General features: G+C 37.5%; 1 protein-coding gene across 1 annotated transcript in view; it reads right to left on the bottom strand.

Moving 5' to 3' along the window:
* Positions 1-735: 735 nt before the first annotated feature.
* LOC132420798 (interferon-induced protein 44) overlaps positions 736-19,386 on the bottom strand; it is a gene marked incomplete at its 5' end in the record, with an annotated part of 30,162 nt that continues 11,511 nt past the window's right edge. Inside the window, 3 exon segments of the mRNA XM_060005592.1 lie at positions 736-950; positions 18,219-18,362; positions 18,365-18,392. Coding sequence (XP_059861575.1) covers positions 736-950; positions 18,219-18,362; positions 18,365-18,392 — 387 coding nt within the window.

Genomic DNA, 19,386 nt, shown 5'->3' with positions numbered 1-19,386 from the left:
GTCATAGCCACAATCTCAAGATTTCCTTGATTGGTTCTGTCATAAATCCTGTGAGGTCATGCACAACATCTGGACAGAGTTTTCTCCAGCAGGAATTTATTGTTTGGGGCTTGATGGCTTTCACAACTTTTTCTGTAATAACAATGGCATCTTCAGTGGAAGGTGTAATCCTTCCAGACTTTCATGATGTTCTCTCCATCAGGGTTCTCTTCCATAGCACTGACAATCCTTTCCATAGCATACTGTGTGTGATGAGCCTTAAAGGTCTTTCCAACCCCCTAATCTAGAGGCTGACTTTGAGACGTTGTGTTTGGTGACAAGGAGACCACTTCAGCAACTTTGATGTTGAACTCATGAGGCTCTGTGTAGCCAGGGGCCTTGTCCAATATCAAAAGAACTTTAAAAGGCAACCACTTACAGGCAAGGTATTTCCTTCAGGGACAAATCATCGATGGAACCAATCCAGAAAAAGAATTCTCATGGTCCAGGCCTTCTTGATGTACAACCAAGACTGACAGCTGGTGTTTATCTTTTCCCTTCAAGGCTCAGATATTAGCAACTTTATAGATAAGGGCAGTACTTCTCATAAACCCGACAGCATTTGCACAAGCTGTAGAGTTAGCCTATCCCTTCCTGCCTTAAATCCTAGTGCTCACTTTTCTTCCTTACAAATAAATGCCTCTGTGACATTTTTTTCCCCAGAATAGGGCACTTTCATCTGCATTAAAAACCCATTCAGGAGAATCCTTTCTCCTCAATGATTTTCTTAATGGCGTCTGGGAATTCGTCTGCTGCCTCTTGGTCAGCAGAAGCTGGTTCTCCTGTTATCTTGATATTTTTTAAGCCACACCTCTTCTTAAAATTATCAAACCATCCTTTGCTGGCATTAAATTCTACAGCTTTAGATCCTTCACCTTCCTTTGGCTTTCGGTTGTCATATAATGATTTCGCTTTTTTTTTTTTTAATCATTTTAGAGTCTGTAGATATGCCTGCACCCACATAAAAGCTGCATTTTCAATACAAGATAAAAAGGTATTTTGCAAAAAGTGCAAGGTTTTCCTGCCTGCTGATGTAGCTGCAGCGATGGCTTCACGATTTTCCTTTCCTTTTTTTACAGTGGTCCTTCCGCTGGATTCATTTATCTTAAAATGGCAGGCAACAGCAGCTGCAGACCTCAATCTAGGGTACATACCCAGCAATTCAACTTTTCCTTGTAATATCATGACTTTTCTCTGCTTCTTGGGAGCACTTCCAGCCTCACTAGTGGCACTTTGTATGGATCCCATGGTGTTATTTGAGGTTTACAGTATTGCACTAAACATGATGAAAACCATGCAAGAACTGGGAGAGATCACTTTTTACCGCGATACGAAATTTACCAGAGAGGAACTGCACATGCAGAGATGATTAGCATCACTTGGCGTTTTACACAATACTCGCAACACCTGAGCTCACCTAAACAGAAACAGGAGGTGGCTATGAAATTAATATGATAGCACAGTATGTACTGCAGTTAATTTTACACAGTTACAGTTTAAAACTGCATCTTTACATTTGTTTACATTTCTCTTGGCGGCAAATGGCACCAAGTATAGTCTGTAAGTGTTTTATGAATAAGTTTTGATAAATGTTAACTTTTTATAATACATTTGTGCATATTTGATGGTTGTAAATGATAAAATAGACTAGTATCTATATATATTTTATGCATTCATGACATACTTAACTTTTTCTTCATTTTTTTTTTTTTTTGATATTTCTAGACTACACGGTTTCGTCTGCAAGTTTTTTCAAATTGGTGCAAATCTCCCCCAAAATTTCCAGTATATTTATTGAAAAAGATCTGTGTATCAGTGGACCTGTACAGTTCAAACCTGTGTTGTTCAAGGGTCTACTGTAGTTGTTTTGTTGTTGTTCTCAACTGATTTTCATGAATCAGGTTCACATCCCATCAATCTTCATGTTTTCTAATCATTTCATTTAAACTCCCCAAACATTATTGAACATCTATTATGTGCGGAAACTGTACTAATTGAACTGCCCACAAAGAGCAGTGTGCCAGGTACATGGACATATAGCTAAATAATTTATATATAGTGTGATAATGCTTGAACAGTATCTACAAAAAGTCAGCAGAATGCAAATGACAGAGAAATCAATTCTTATTTTTTATTTAATCTTATTTATTTTTTATAGAGCAGGTTCTTATTAGTCATCCATTTTATGCATATTAGTGTATATATGTCAATCCCAATCTCCCAATTCATCACACCACCACCCCGTCACTTTCCCCCCTTGGTGTCCATATGTTTGTTCTCTACATCTGTGTCTCAATTTCTGTCCCGCAAACCGGTTCATCTGTACCATTTTTCTAGGTTCCACATATATGCGTTAATATACGATATTTGTTTTTCTCTTTCTGACTTACTTCATTCTGTATGACACTTTCTAGCTCCATCCACATAGCTACAAATGACCCAATTTCGTTTCTTTTTATGGCTGAGTAATATTCCATTGTATATATGTACCACATTTTCCTTATCCACTCATCTGTCGATGGGCATTTAGGTTGCTTCCATGTCCTGGCTATTGTAAATAGTGCTGTAATGAACATTGGGGTGCATGTGTTTTTTAAAATTATGGTTCTCTCAGGGTATATGCCCAGTAGTAGGATTGCTGGGTCATATGGTAGTTCTCTTTTTACTTTTTTGAGGAATTTCCACACTGTTCTCCATAGTGGCTGTATCAATTTACATTCCTACCAACAGTGCAAGAGGGTTCCCTTTTCTCCACACCCTCTCCAGCATTTATTGTTTGTAGATTTTCTGATGATGCCCATTCCAACCAGTGTGAGGTGATACCTCATTGCACTTTTGATTTGCATTTCTCTAATAATTAATGATGTTGACCAGCTTTTCATGTGCTTCTTGGCTCTCTGTATGTATTCCTTGGAGAAATGTCTACTTAGGTCTTCTGCCCATTTTTGGATTGGGTTGTTTGATTTTTTAATATCGAGCTGCATGAGCTGTTTATATATTTTGGAGATTAATCCTTTGTCCATTCATTCGTTTGCAAATATTTTCTCCCATTCTGAGGGTTGTCTTTTTGATTTGTTTGTAGTTTTCTTTGCTGTGCAAAAACATTTAAGTTTCACTAGGTCCCATTTGTTTATTTTTGTTTTTATTTCCATTACTCTATGAAGTGGATCAAAAAAGATCTTGCTGTGATTTATGTCAAAGAGTGTTCTTCCTATGTTTTCCTCTAAGAGTGCTACAGTGTCCAGTCTTACATTTAGGTCTCTAATCCATTTTGAATTTATTTCCATGTATGGTGTTAGTGAGTGTTCGAATTTCATTCTTTTACATGTAGCTGTCCAGTTTTCCCAGCACCAGTTATTGAAGAGACTGTCTTTTCTCCATTGTATATCCTTGCCTCTTTTGTCATAGATTACTTGACCATCAGTGTGTGGGTTTATCTCTGGGCTTTCTATCCTGTTCCATTGATCTATATTTCTGTTTTTGTGCCAATACCATATTGTCTTGATTACTGTAGCTTGGTAGTATAGGCTGAAGTCAGGGAGTCTGATTCCTCCAGCTCCATTTTTTTCCCTCAAGACTGCTTTTGCTATTCAGGGTCTTTTGTGTCTCCACACAAATTTTAAGATTTTTTGTTCTAGTCCTGTAAAACATGCCATTGGTAATTTGATAGGGATTGCATTGAATCTGTAGATTGCTTTGGGTAATATAGTCATTCTCACATCATTGATCCTTCCAATCCAAGAACATGGTATATCTCTCCATCTGTTTGTATCATCTTTAATTTCTTTCATCAGTGTCTTATAGTTTTCTGCATACAGGTCTTCTGTCTCCCTAGGTGGGTTTATTCCTAGGTATTTTATTCTTTTTGTTGCAATGGTAAATGGGAGTGTTTCCTTAATTTCTCTTTCAGATTTTTCAGCATTAGTGTATAGGAATGCAAGAGATTTCTGTGCATTAATCTTGTATCCTGCAACTTTACCAAATTCATTGATTAGCTCTAGTGGTTTTCTGGTAGCATCTTTAGGATTTTCTATGCATAGTATCATGTCATCTGCAAACAGTGACAGTTTTACTTCTTCTTTTCCAATTTGCATTCTTTTTTTTTTTTTTTTTAGGTGGTACGCAGGCCTCTTACCATTGTGGCCTCTCCCGCTGTAGAGCACAGGCTCCGGACACACAGGCTCAGCAGCCACGGCCACAGGCCCAGCCACTCCACAGCATGTGAGATCCTCCCGGACCGGGTCACAAACCCATGTGCCCTGCATCAGCAGGCAGACTCTCAACCACTGCGCCACCAGGGAAGCCCAATATGATCTTTTTAATGTGTTGTTGGATTCTGATTGCTAGTATTTTGTTGAGGATTTTTGCATCTGTATTCGTCAGTGATATTGGTCTGCAATTTTCTTTTTTTGTAGTATCTTTGTCTGGTTTTGGTATCAGGGTGATGGTAGCCTCATAGAATGCGTTTGGGAGAGTTCCTTCCTCTGCAATTTTTTGGAAGAGTTTGAGAAGGATTGTTGTTAGCTCTTCCCTAAATGTTTGATAGAATTCACCTGTGAAGCCATCTGGTCCTGGACTTTTGTTTGTTGGAAGATTTTTAATCACAGTCTCAATTTCATTACTTTTGATTGGTCTGTTCGTATTTTCTATTTCTTCCTGGTTCAGTCTTGAAAGGTTATACCTTTCTAAGAATTTGTCCATTTCTTCCAGGTTGTCCATTTTATTGGCATAGAGTTGCTTGTAGTAGTCTCTTAGGATGCTTTGTATTTCTGCGGTGTCCATTGTAACTTCTCCATTTTCATTTCTAATTTTATTGATATGAGTCCTCTCCCTCTTTTTCTTGATGAGTCTGGCTAATGGTTTATCAATTTTGTTTACCTTCTCAAAGAACCAGCTCTTAGTTTTATTGATCTTTGCTATTGTTTTCTTTCTTTCTATTTCATTTATTTCTGCTCTGATCTTTATGATTTCTTTCCTTCTACTAACTTTGGGTTTTGTTTGTTCTTCTTTCTCTAGTTCGTTTAGGTGTAAGGTTAGATAGTTTATTTGAGATGTTTATTGTTGCTTGAGGTAGGATTCTATTGCTTTAAACTTCCCTCTTAGAACTGCTTTTGCTGCATCCCATGGGTTTTGGATCGTTGTGTTTTCATTGTCATTTATCTCAAGGTATTTTTTGATTTCCTCTTTGATTTCTTCAGTGATCTCTTGGTTATTTACTAATGCATTGTTTAGCCACCATGTGTTTGTGTTTTTTTACATTTTTTTCCCTGTAATTGATTTCTAATCTCATAGCTTGTGGTCAGAAAAGATGCTTGATATGATTTCAATTTTCTTAAATTTACTGAGGCTTGATTTGTGACCCAAGATGTGACCTATCCTGGAGAATGTTCATTGTGCACTTGAGAAGAAAGTGTAACCTGCTGTTTTGGGATGGAATGTCCTATAAATATCAATTAAATCTATCTAGTCTATTGTGTCATTTAAAGCTTGTGTTTCCTTATTAATTTTCATTTTGGATGATCTGTCCATTGGTGTAAGTGAGGTGTTAAAGTCTCCCAGTATTATTGTGTTACTGTTGATTTCCTCTTCTATAGCTGTTAGCAGTTGCCTTATGTATTGAGGTGATCCTATGTTGGGTGCATATATATTAATAATTGTTATATCTTCTTCTTGGATTGATCCCTTGGTCATTATGTAGTGTCCTTCTTTGTCTCTTGTAATAGTCTTTGTTTTAAAGTCTATTTTGTCTGATATAAGAATTGCTACTCCAGCTTTCTTTTGATTTCCATTTGCATGGAATATCTTTTTCCATGTATGTGACACATCATTTCCATGTATGTGTCCCTAGGTCTGAAGTGGGTCTCTTGTAGACAGTATATTTATGGGTCTTGTTTTTGTATCCATTTAGTGAGCCTGTGTCTTTTGGTTGGAGCATTTATTCCATTCATGTTTAAAGTAATTATCGATATGTATGTTCCTATTACTATTTTTTAAATTGTTTTGGGGTTTTTTTTTTTGTAGGTCCTTTTCTTCTCTTGTGTTTCTCACTTAGAGAATTTCCCTTAGCATTTGTTGTAGAGCTGGTTTGGTGGTGCTGAACTCTCTCAGCTTTTGCTTGTCTGTAAAGCTTTTGATTTCTCCATCAAATCTAAATGAGATCCTTGCCAGGTAGAGTAATCCTGGTTTTAGATTTTTCTCTTTCATCACTCTAAGTATATCATGCCACTCCCTTCTGGCTTGTAGAGTTTCTGCTGAGAAATCAGCTGTTAACTTTATGGGAGTTCTCTTGTATGTTATTTGTTGTTTTTCCCTTGCTGCTTTCAATAATTTTTCTTTGTCTTTAATTTTTGCCAGTTTGATTACTATGTGTCTCAGTGTGTTTCTCTTTAGGTTTATCCTGTATGGGACTCTCTGTGCTTCCTGGACTTCAGTGGCTATTTCCTTCCCCACGTTAGGGAAGTTTTTGACTATAATCTTTTCAAATATTTTCTCGGGTCCTTTCTCTCTCTCTTCTCCTTCTTGGACCCCTATAATGCAAATGTTGTTGTGTTTAATGTTGTCCCAGAGGTCTCTTAGGCTGTCTTCATTTCTTTTCATTCTTTTTTCTTTATTCTGTTCCGCAGCAGTGAATATCACCATTCTCTCTTCCAGGTCACTTATCTCTTCTTCTTTCTCAGTTATTCTGATATTGAGTCCTTCTAGTGTATTTTTCATTTCAGTTATTGTATTGTTCTTCTCTGTTTGTTTGTTCTTTAATTTTTCTAGGTCTTTTTTAAACATTTCTTGCATCTTCTCGATCTTTGCCTCCATTCTTTTTCCGAGGTCCTGGGTCATCTTCACTATCATTATTCTGAATTCTTTTTCTGGAAGTTTGCCTATCTCCACTTCATTTAGTTTTTTTTTCTGGGGTTTTATCTTGTTCCTTCATCTGGTACACAGCCCTCTGCCTTTTCATCTTGTCTATCTTTCTGTGAATGTGGTTTTTGTTCCACAGGCTGCAGGATTGTAGTTCTTCTTGCTTCTGCTGTCTGCTCTCTGGTGGATGAGGCTATCTAAGAGGCTTGTGCAAGCTTTCTGATGGGAGAGACTAGTGGTGGGTAGAGCTAGCTGTTGCTCTGTTGGGCAGAGCTCAGTAAAACTTTACTCTGCTTGTCTGCTGATGGGTGGGGCTGAGTTCCCTCCCTACTGGTTGTTTGGCCTGAGGTGACCCAGCACTGGAGCCTACCCGGGCTCCTTGGCAGGGTCAATAACAGACTCCAGGAGGACTCATGCCAAGGAGCACTTCCCAGAACCCCTGTTGCCAGTGTCCTTGTCCTCACGGTGAGACACAGCCAGCCCCTGCCTCTGCAGGAGACCCTCCAACACTAGCCAGTAGGTCTGGTTCAGTCTTCTATGGGGTTACTGCTCTTTCCCCTGGGTCCCGATGCGCACACTACTTTGTGTGTGCCCTCCAAGAGTGGAGTCTCTGTTTCCCCCAGTCCTGTTGAAGTCCTGCAATCAAATCCCACTAGCCTTCAAAGTCTGATTCTCTAGGAATTCCTTCTCCCATTGCCAGACCCCCAGATTAGGAAGCCTGACGTGGGGCTGAGAACCTTCATTCCAGTGGGTGGACTTCTGTGGTATAAGTGTTCCCCAGTTTGTGAGTCACCCACCCAGCAGTTATGGGATTTGATTTTATTGTGATTGCGCCCCTCTTACCATCTCATTGTGGCTTCTCCTTTGTCTTTGGATGTGGGTTATCTTTTTTGGTGAGTTCCAGTGTCTTTCTGTGGATTAATGTTCAGCCATTAGTTGTGATTCCAGTGCTCTCGCAAGAGGGAGTGAGAGCATATCTGTCTACTCTGCCATCTTGAACCAATCTCCGAGAAATCAATTCTTGATTGTCAGGTGGTAGAGAGGTGTATGGGGTAGAATATTACACAAGGGCAAGATGAATAATAATAGGCATTTATTTACTTCTTACTGTGTTTCTGACACTTTTCAAAAAGTGCTTTACATATATTCTCTCATTTAATCCTCAAAACAACTCTCTGAGGTATGTACTATAATTATCCCCATTTGCCAGATGAGAAAACCATGTATTATAAATAAAAATTAAGTCACTGTCCCAAAGTATAAACAACAGCATGGGAGATAGGACAATGCATGTAAAATAGTCAGGAAAGGGAATTCACTCAGTGGAGCTCTTGCTTTATTGTGTGAGATCAAATATGACCAGTTTAGGAAAACTGTCCTAAGAAGTTTGGACATAATACCATGTAACTGAAGGGAATTCATTGTAAATCTCTGAAGGAAGAATTGCCTGGGAAACAGGGCACATTGTCATGATTTTTGTAGCAAGGTACTATAGTAACTAATTTGCAAACTCTTTATTCGTATAGAATAATGCTAAATCAAATATAAATTAAAATGGAAGGAAGATGGCTCTTGAAGCATAATGTGTCTTCTGTTCTACAGGACTGTAATTTTTTTTTTTTTTGGTATGTGGGCCTCTCACTGTTGTGGCCTCTCCCGTTGCGGAGCACAGGCTCCGCACGCGCAGACTCAGCGGCCATGGCTCACGGGCCCAGCCGCTCTGCGGCATGTGGGACCTTCCTGGACCGGGGCACAAACCCGTGTTCCTTGCATCGGCAGGCGGACTCTCAGCCACTGTGCCACCAGGGAAGCCCTACAGGAGTGTAATTTGACTGCACAAGTTAACTCATGTATACACGGGTTCAAACCTCATTAACCAAAAGTAATGTAATTGGGGATAACATTTTTGAAAAGCAAAAGGCAATAGTACCCACTTCATGTGTTCATTGATCACCATAAGGCTTGAGTATTATACATTCAAATTTATATTCTACAGGTTGACAAACATACTAAAATAGGATAGATTAATAGTAGCTTAAATTGCAAAAATACATCAATAATACGTCTTATATAATGCCAGGAATAACAAAATGTAGCACAGAACAGAGCATTTCCAAATACTATCATATATTCCACACCAGGAGAAAATTATCTTCCAATTCAATATTGCATACCTCTAACAAAATTACACGTTTAAAAATTTTTCTGTTGTGATAGTTTTCTTTTAAGAATTAGAAGTCTTTGTTTTTATTCAAGCTTCCAGATTCAACCTTCAGCAGCCTCTTCATTTAGTAGAGCATTGACCACTAGGGGGCAGACATGATCAAGCCATTTAATATGTTTCTATTTGCTATTTCAGATTTTGAATCGAGATGCAGTATGCTCTTGAAGCCAAAGGTGTATTTTCTTTAAAACTGCATATGAAACAAACAGAAAAAGAAAGAAAGAAAAAACCGACAATTCAATTTTAAGTCTCTTTTGTTTTCTTATGAGTTACCAAGTCCAAATCTTATCTTTGTTTTCAACTACAATAAAATTAAATTTACAATAGAGACACTGATAGTTAATTATTATTTTTTTGTTATAAGATTGGCAATGTCCTTCAGAACCTAGGTTTGTGTTTCTAATTGCCTACACTAATAATTTAGTTATATATATTACCTAAATTTGTTCTTACAACACATCTGTGAATAAAGTGTTACCATCCTCATCTGTAAGATGGGGAAATTAAAGATTTTTAAAAGATCGCAGATTATGTGGCATAATAAGGATTTAGACCCAGTTTTGTCTAATTCCAAAGTTTGTGTGTGATATTACTTCTTTTTTTCTGTGTTAATTATGAAATATACTGTACATGCGGGAAAGTACATAAAATACAAGTGTTCAACTCAAAAATAATAATAAAGCAAATATCCATTTCACCACCACCCTGACCCAAACAAAGGACACTTTTAGCTCCTGCAGAAGCACCAGATGAGCTACTCACCCTTCACAACACCCCCTCCACCTTGGAAGGTAATTACCATCTTCATTTTTATGATCATCATTCCCTTTCTTTTGTTTAGAACTTTTGTGAGAGTTATATAAATCTATTCATAGTGTACAGATTCATTCATGTCGTTCTCCTTTTGGTCAATATTATATTTGTAATATTTATCTATACCGTTGTACATAGTTTCAGTTCTTTAATTTTTATTGCTACATAAAATGAAATGCTCTATGTAATATACCATAATTTATTATCTATTCTACTATTGATAGGCATGGGGGTTGTCTTCAGTTTGGGACTGTTATGAATAAGGCTACTACACATATTCTTAAACACATCTTTTTTTTTTTTTTTTTTTTTTTTGCGGTACGCGGGCCTCTCACCGCCGCGGCTTCTCCCGCCGCGGAGCACAGGCTCCGGACGCGCAGGCCCAGCGGCCATGGCCCACAGGACAGCCGCTCCGCGGCATGTGGGATCCTCCCAGACCGGGGCACGAACCCATGTCCCCTGCATCGGCAGGCGGACTCTCAACCACTGCGCCACCAGGGAAGCCCTACACACATCTTTTGATTCACATATAAAAATTGTCCCTAAGATATATAACTGAGTCAAGTTGCTAGTTTATCAGGTCTGTCTGCATATCTTCAACTTTATTGGAAACAAAAGTCTATTGACAGGTGAATAAGCAAAGAGATGTGGTATATCCACACAATGGAATACTACTCGGCAGTAAAAAGAAGGAACTATTGACACATGCAACAACATAGATGAACCAGGTGGACTATCTTATTCTTTTATCCACTATTACTTGTAGTACAATATTACTATATTTTATATGTATTGATAGATATTGAATGTATAACCTTCCCAACATGAAAAATTAGTTTCCATGGGTAATTAGTTTCCATGGGTAATACACCAAATTAGGGTGGGGGGAATCATTTCATCCTGGAGGTTCATTGTCTTTGTAAGTTTTATTTTCATCTACATCTATGAATGAGCCTGCCTATCCTTTATTACACTAGATAGTTATGGTAGGATTTTAAATGATGCTTAGTACACCACACATTAATAATACTACTGTGACATTTTACCACCCTTTCCAGTAAAAAGGACATTTTCTGTATGCCATATATTTTCCCATAGCTGGAGAAGTCACCAGAGGCCACTGCTCTGTAAATTTTGGTTGCCTTTGGTCTGGATAAAAATACATATAGGTATATGCCAGCCATCAAAACAAAAATACCATAAATAAAAATAAGTTTTTACTGATAGAAGCTTCTAGGTAGCATCTGCTTCCCATTAGGAGGAGGTGGTTGATCCTGATCCTGTCCAATCTCAATCAATTTTACTGTGAGGGACATGACCTTGTTTTAAAAGTGGGTACACTGATTATGAGGAAGTAGCAGTAAAAGACTGCATTCCCAGTGATGGCTTGCCATATTAGGTTGACCCTAGTGATTCCATAGCCTAAGCCTCTATTCTACCCAGCTACTGCTTTCCCTCTCCCTCAGCCCCTTTTCTTCTCTTTCAATTTCAGATAACTTCATCATCTTTTAGATGGCCTACCTAGCAAGACAAGTTTCCTGAGAGAGGACTCCAGTGTCCCTATCTGAGTTAAAATTCCTCTCAGTATGGTGGTGAGCTTCCAGAAAAGCCATCTGCACTCGATTCAACACACCAAGTCTGATTCCCAAGGCTCCCAAATCTCTCTTGGTATGTTGGGACCAGTTTTAGTTAATCCACTACAAGTATAGTTGCCATTAACTGCTTGTGCTATGAGTGTTATTCAAATATATAAGAGGCACCTAAAATATTGCTATTCTAGGAGATCATCAGCTGAAACTGTTGACTCCTAGCTGCAGTTCAATTTAATAGGAGTAGGCTTTTCATAATCACCCTTTTCAAAGTTTCAGAGACAAATTCCATCAGTGATACTTACTCATCAAGTCAGGCATAATTCACTCTTTTGGACACCATTCTGATTTCCTGACTACCCTACTTATTTAATGTTCCTTCCACATTTATATCTGATTTAGTCAAAAGAGAAAAGGAGACTCTGACCTACTGGAAATCCAGTGGTGACATATCTCCCTTCAGACCCACACCGAGCTTAGAGTCACAACATATCCTTCTCAGTTTGAAGGTAGGCTCCTTCTCCAAGACATGATAAAACCAATATGATGAATATAATCAACAAAATGTGACTCAAATTAGAATTGCAACTAACTCCTATTGAGGTGGATCATCAAGGGTAGTTGATGTCTTTTCACTAAATAATTAAACCAGAGTTCTTAGGTTAGTCTTGTAGTTTGGCTTCAGTGTCATTCTATTTCCCAGAAAGGGGAGAAAATCCAGGCTCTTCTCTCTGAATTAGCAATAACTTGGTATTATATCTGGGAGAAACAGTTAAAAGTGTTTCTCTCGCTCTGAGACACTCAGGAAAAAAGTGATGCAACACTGTAGATTTTATGTGCTTGCTTTCCATCTGCCACAATTCCCCCTTTGCTTTCATTTGTTACTTACTTATTACCATATTTCATTCCCTGGGTGTGTCTCTATACTGTTTACCTCAAGGGCAGATAGCTGGAATCACTCTGCCAAGCCTTCCCCTTCTGTCCACTCCCAGCAAGAAGGAAAGACAAGTAGTGATGGGACCATCCTACGTGTCACCAATAGGACAGCACTTACAGTCAGTCCTAGTTAAGGACACATGAGGGGCGTCACTGTCAAGTCCATTGTGTTTTTTACCAAGATGCCAGTCAAATTCAGAGAAATTGAACTAGTTTTCTGAGTATCAATGCCTCCCTTTGCTGGGATATGGTAGTGTAGTCTTGAACACAATACAGGTGAATCTGGCAAGATAAAATAAATTTTCTGTTCCAACTAAAATTGGACATTAGCATGGCCCCTGTGCAAGTATGACAGGCAAATTTGTGAAGCATTCCATATTAAAGAAAAGAAAAGAAAAGAAGAGAAGGGAAGAGAAGAGAAGAGAAAAGAAAGAAAAGAAAAAAAATTTCTGTTGGAGTTGTGTGATTGCATCATCACTGTTATCTTTACCCCTACATTCACATAGGAACTACCCCCCAATGGTTTTTCTATGTTAGATTGACCCAGTCATGGCAGCCAGTTCTTCATTCCCTTAGCATCACCAGTCTTTATCAACATATATTTTAATTACCCATTCCAGGTATTTTTCAAACTGCTGCTATATGTGTGATATGCAATTTGGTAAGTCCATATGATGTTATGTCTCTTAGCTCATTTTTGTACACAGGCAACAGTGAAAAGTATACTTTGATTGATAAAAATGTAACTTAGGAGACTGAGTTTATTCACGTTGTATTGTTCCAAATCTTTAATAGTATCCTCAGCCATAGTTACACCCAAAGGATAAGCAAAGTCAAAGTCTAATATGTGGTTATTCTAGTCAGGACCCAGTTGAAGCCACCTGGGCTACCAGTAAGGGTCCAGTGTTGTCAACTGCTATTCCCTGCCCTTGAGGAATCTTACCCAAAGTCATCTTTTGGAAATTCTTTTCCCATTCACAATCCGGATAGCATATTATCACATCAGTAATTTCCGTAAAGGAGGATGTCATTGTTCCATCCAATATTTATAGCTCAAGTAAAAATATCCCCATTTATTTTATGTACACAAGGAGATAACATCCAAGGAATAGACCAATGCTTTGTATTCTAACCCCGTATGAGCCAGCAGCCAGGTTTTATCTGGTGGTCATTGATATGACCCATTGTAATTCTTCCACAGAATTTCCACATATTTCCATAACTTAATTCTCCTCACAGTGGTATTTGTAATTGTCCAATCCTAAAGTGTTACTTTAGTAGGATAAAAGTCATAGGTTCACCCTTTTTAACAAGAAACTAAGAATTCTTCTGGTGGTTCTGTCCTCTATTCCAAAGGTGGGGCTGTATCCTGTTCATGGATACCATGTACTTTCCCAGAGTCACATCTAGTTACTATTCCATTTCTATGTTATCCACCATTGGATCTGAGCCATCATTATTGGAATAGCTCCCTGACATTACCTATAATATAATGGATATTTGATGTCTTTCAGTGATGGGAGCTATTTCTATCAAAGCCCAATTTCAGGACAACAAAGGTCTCTTGGAGTGACTACATCTAGCTATTGCCATCAGGTTACTTGCAGGTCCAAATATCTCAGTAGTCACCAAGTGAGAGCAGTTATAGACTTCTTCCTGAGAATTTAGTCTGCATATGTCTGCATAGTAGATATTTTCAAAATAATTCATGTGACAACATTACATGGACTTGATTTTGCTACTTGAGCTATAGCTCTTCCTTTGTAAATATATCAAAGTCTCTTTTGTTCCAGATCCCATTCAAACTCAGATTTCTCTTTGGTCACTTGATATATAAAGGATAATAACATCTTAGGTACAACATCTGTACCCTCCAAGATTCAAATAGCCTTAAAAGCCATTGAGCCTCATTCTAAGTAGTAAGCCCTGGCATATATTACGTACTGTCTTTGGAAAGTCTCTTCTGATTACAGCCCATGTTTTTCACTCCAAATTGAACTGAATAAACTATCACAATTCTCATTTTTTCCCTGGCTTTCTTTTCCTTTAGAGAAGCTATCACGGTAGTATCATCATTATGAAGCAACTGACTTTTGATAATGATCAAGTATAAATCTTGTCTTATTAGGTTATGACAGTATACTAGAGAATATAAGTATCTTTGAGGGAGGATAGAGAATGTATACTGTTGTTAGTCCCATGAGGAAGTAAACTAATCCTGGCTTTCTTTTGATATGGGAATGGAAAACAAATTGTATAATATGGTATATTATATGTATATACTAGATAGACATATACATACATAATTATTGGTCTCAATTCTTCACTCTCTTCTGCAGTCACACACTTGCCATGACCTCACTGGGAGAGAGGGGTGAATTTTTCAGCCCCTTGGTTTTGGTTTGCCCATATAACTCGCTTTGGCCAATGGCAAGTGGGCAGAAGTGATGATGTGTTAGTTGTACACTTAGGCTTTAAGGGACATTGCATGGCTCCCCTTGCCTTCTTGCAATTCTGCCACACAACAGGAAGAGCTGTCCCTAGGAAGCTACTGTCTTATCAGTTTCAGAATGCACAGATATGGAGTGGAACAGCCCTAGCCAACATACCCCGGCAGCCATAGCCTGAAGTATAAGCTTTCAGCTGATCCCAAGCTGGGATAACCAACCTTTAGCCAGACTCAGACACAGATGATAATAAGTGATTCTTATTGAAGGCACTAAAGTTTGACATGGCTTCTTAGGCAGCGAGAGTTAACCAAAAATAAAGTACTGATAGGTCAAATTTCTTATATCTCTCATTTAAAATATCTAATTAAGTACTTAATTTGAACTTGTGGATTTAAGTTGAAATCTTAATACATTTTCATCATATATTTGGAAATTTAGAATAACTTTAGGTTCACTATGATTCTAAGATCAAGATACTGGATCTGTAAGAATCTTTCAATACTCAGGAAGGTTTAGTCAAACAATAGAATTGATAAAATCAGAAATTAAATATATTAAATTTGAGATGAAGTTTTAAAAATTTGGAAGTCTTGACTCATTAAATTTTTAGATAAAATCAAAACATTTTTCAAATATCTTTTAAAAAGGGGCTGGTATTATCGATTAAAGCTAAACATGTACACACTCCATGACACAGCAATTCTGTCCTAGATATATATCCAACAGAAATGTTTCCATATGTTCTACAAAGGCATATGCTGGAATGTTTGTAGTAACACTATTTGTAATAGTGCCAAACTGGAAACTACCCAGCTGCCCATCAAAGGTAGAATAGATAAGAATGAATAATCTTTATCATTGTGCAATAATATAAATCAAATACATTATCATATTAAAATCAGACTCAGAAGAATAAATAGTGCATAATACTATTTATGTGAGGGATAAATAAGAACAAGACCAATCTACCCAATTAGAAGTCAGAATAGTGGGTATCCTAGGTATGATCATAGATAATGTTGCAATTAAAGGTCTGAATGGTGGATATCCTAGATAACTAGACCTGGCATAAACGGGACTTATTTGATGCTGGTGATGTTCTATTTTTAATGTGAGTTCTAATTTCATGGATTTGTAAAGTTTGTAAAAATAAATCCAGCTATATATTGTACTTTTGAACCATACACTTTTTATGTGTATATGGTACTTTAACAAAATGCTTTTTATTAAAGTTTAAAAAGTTTTTCTTAATTTAACCATTTTAGACTTACTAATAAGATTTTTTAGCAAACTTTTTAATCTAAATGAGGAACTAGATACAAAACTTCCTGATCTATGAGATACATATTACAGTGCCTCTCCAGCTCAGTTAATCCAACAGTAGCCATGTCCATGATTAACTTTCTTCTAATAATAAGAAATCACTCTTCCTGGGCAGACATGACCTAAGATGGGCTGATCATACTTCCTTGCTCTTCTTGGTAAAGTAATTATTCCTGGGGGAGGGAGGTTAGGTGTATGACTTGAGCTGGATCAATTGCAGTCGTTTTGGGGGAGTATTTCACAATGAAACTAGAAAAGAAAAGTCCTTTCTTTTCAGGTCACAAGACTGAATGAATGTCAGCCTGCTGAAGCTTGGACTCAAAAGATGAAGGATTTATCAAGATTGCTAGCGTGAGAGAATGACTGCAATATACAGAAAGAAGGAATCAAAAGGCTGTGGTGTATGTGTGTGTGTGTATGTGTGTGTGTGAAAGAGAGAAAGAGAGAAAGAATAGCTTTTGAATCCCTAGATTCAACAATTCCTGAGGCCAATTCAATTCAATCCCAGCCTTTTCTATTGTTGGATTACTTGATCCAGTACTATAGTCCTCTTTTTTATTCATGTAGTTCAGATTGAGTTTTGTCACTTGAAATTAAAATAGTTGTAATTGACAGAGTAATCAAACTATAGTCCCTCTCAGTTTTAGTCCTCTGGAACTCATTAATATTAATTGCCACATCCTTGAAGAAGTGTTCAGATATTCAAATAAAAATGGCTTTAGGTTAAAGAATACAATGTTAACTGGGGCCCAAAGAGAATAAAATCAAGCACGTTAGAAGTAACATAAGAAAGCAAAATTAAGATGACTTGGGTGGAGATCAGAAGATGCTGACAAGTCATATTAAAATAAGCTTTGCCAGAATCACATGCACATACCACACACACACATATGCACACACTCAAGTTAGACTCGGTTTTTACAAAAAGAAACTTTATTTTTTCACAGATACAGAACATAATTTTAAAATAAATTATAATTTTTTTTTTACAATTAATGACTTTAAATGGTCCTGTTCCTCTTTGTAGGTATTATGATCTTGTATGTGTAACTTCATTCCAGACTTAAATAAAATACCCCCCCTCAGGTTCAACTACTTCTCTTTTTCCTATGTTTTCTCATCTCGCACTGTTTACTCTTCTATGATGAGATTAAAAACTTTTTAATATACAAAGCATTCACTTATTTTCTTTACTTACACCTGATCATTTCTTTCCTCTGATCTCTTAGTAAAGAGAAACAAAATATTCTTGATGGATTATTTGGGGAAAATCAACCAATAGGAAGAAGAAACATTGGGCTACAGGAGGTCTAAGCCAACCCTGACTTTGGGAATGCACGCACAATGAGGAAGAGAAGGAATAGAAAAACCAAGATGGCAGAGTCAGGACAGCAAAAGTAGTAGTGTGAGAGTTTCCCAGGAGTCTGTGAGTGAGAGAGAACTAGAGATGATATGATACTCTGATTTCCCACAAGCTAAAATAAGATTTGAGTTTAGATTGATACTTCTGTCTGATCTTTGATTGGAACAGTGCAGTGTGTACTATGCACAGGCTGATAAGAGAAAATACACATAACACTAAAATCTGAGGTCATAAACAGGAAAGGCACACACCTCTACCCAGAACTGACCACACTGCATTAAGAGGGACTTTGACAAAGGAGAGGCATTGAAAAGTCAAGTCAATAACGGTGGAAGTATAAGGTCTGAAGGAAGAACCGATAATCAAAGATCACATCTGATCAGAAACAATGCTGAGCCAATCCCATTCTGGGTCCCAAGCAGCAAAGCCCATTTTAACAGAAGAGGGCAAGGATACTGCTTGGGATGTTCAGACAGTGGGAATGACAGAGGTCAATCATTTCAAATATTTCATTTTAAAATAAGACAAAGGGGATGAGAAGTAGTATAGATCCTCTAGGATGTACCCAAACCGGAAGTAGCCATGTAGCTGACACCTTCAAGCTTCTACACCTCAAAAACATCTACTTGTTTCCTCAAGAGGCAAATCCTCTAAGAAGTCATCTGCAGTCCACAGCATCTGTCTCAATGCAGAGAGGTTCAGAACGTCCATGACAGGCTCCAGCTCCCACTCTGACGTATAATTACTAACCACAAAGATGTCAGAAGAACAAATCCAAGTTCTCTGTGAACTGCCTCTAGCTGCAATACAGAATTTAAAACCCAGAAATCTTAAAACAGTGGAAAATACAATTTTATGTTGATATAAATTATGAAAGTAATATCAAAAAGTAGGAGCTTGGCAATACTTGTCCTGTTGGAGAATGTGGAGACAGATCTGGCCCCATAAAGGAATTTCTTCAAGAACTTCGCAAGTCAAGTTCTAATATCACTGCTAATTTTCATTTAGAACACACATAATAGATTCAATATGAGTTACAAACTAAAGATAACTAATAGATCCATACAAACTACTCTGAAATTGAAGAATTTTTAACACCCTTATATTAGAATCTATCATTTCCTTCAGCTTCCTTTTAAAGGTTATTCTCAGGATAAGTCTATTTTACTAGACTAGTTTAATGTTGATGTTTAATTCATGCTTAGACTAGTTTATTTGTGGAACCACACTGCCTGGGTTCAAAGTAGGGCTCTGTCACTTCCTAACATTGTCAGTAAACTGGCAAATGCTTTACTCTGTGTGTTTTTGTTTATTTATCTATCAAATGTGGTAATGACAGTACCCATCTCATAAGGTTGTTATAAGTATTGAATAGAAAATCTATCACAGAGAGTGGCATGAACATATATACACTACCAAACGTAAAATAGATAGCTAGCGGGAAGCAGCTGCATAGCACAGGGAGATCACCTCGGTGCTTTGTGACCGCTAGAGGGGTGGGATAGGGAGGGTGGGAAGGAGGGAGATGCAAGAGGGAAGAGATATGGGAACATATGTACATGTATAACTGATTCACTTTGTTATAAAGCAGAAACTAACACACCATTGTAAAGCAATTATACTCCAGTAAAGATGTAAAAAAAAAAAAAGAAAATCTATCACGTATTTAGTGCTCAACAAATATTAGCTATCATTATATCCTCCCAACTGTTGTTTCCACCTCCAAGTTCTTTTTGACTCCAGTCTATTGTGCACATGGGCAGCAGATTAATTTTTGTGAAGCTTAACTTTGGT

Source organism: Delphinus delphis, chromosome 1 (genome assembly GCF_949987515.2).
Source record: "Delphinus delphis chromosome 1, mDelDel1.2, whole genome shotgun sequence".
Taxonomy (NCBI): Eukaryota; Metazoa; Chordata; class Mammalia; order Artiodactyla; family Delphinidae; genus Delphinus; species Delphinus delphis.
This window is presented reverse-complemented; position numbering and strand designations above follow the sequence as displayed.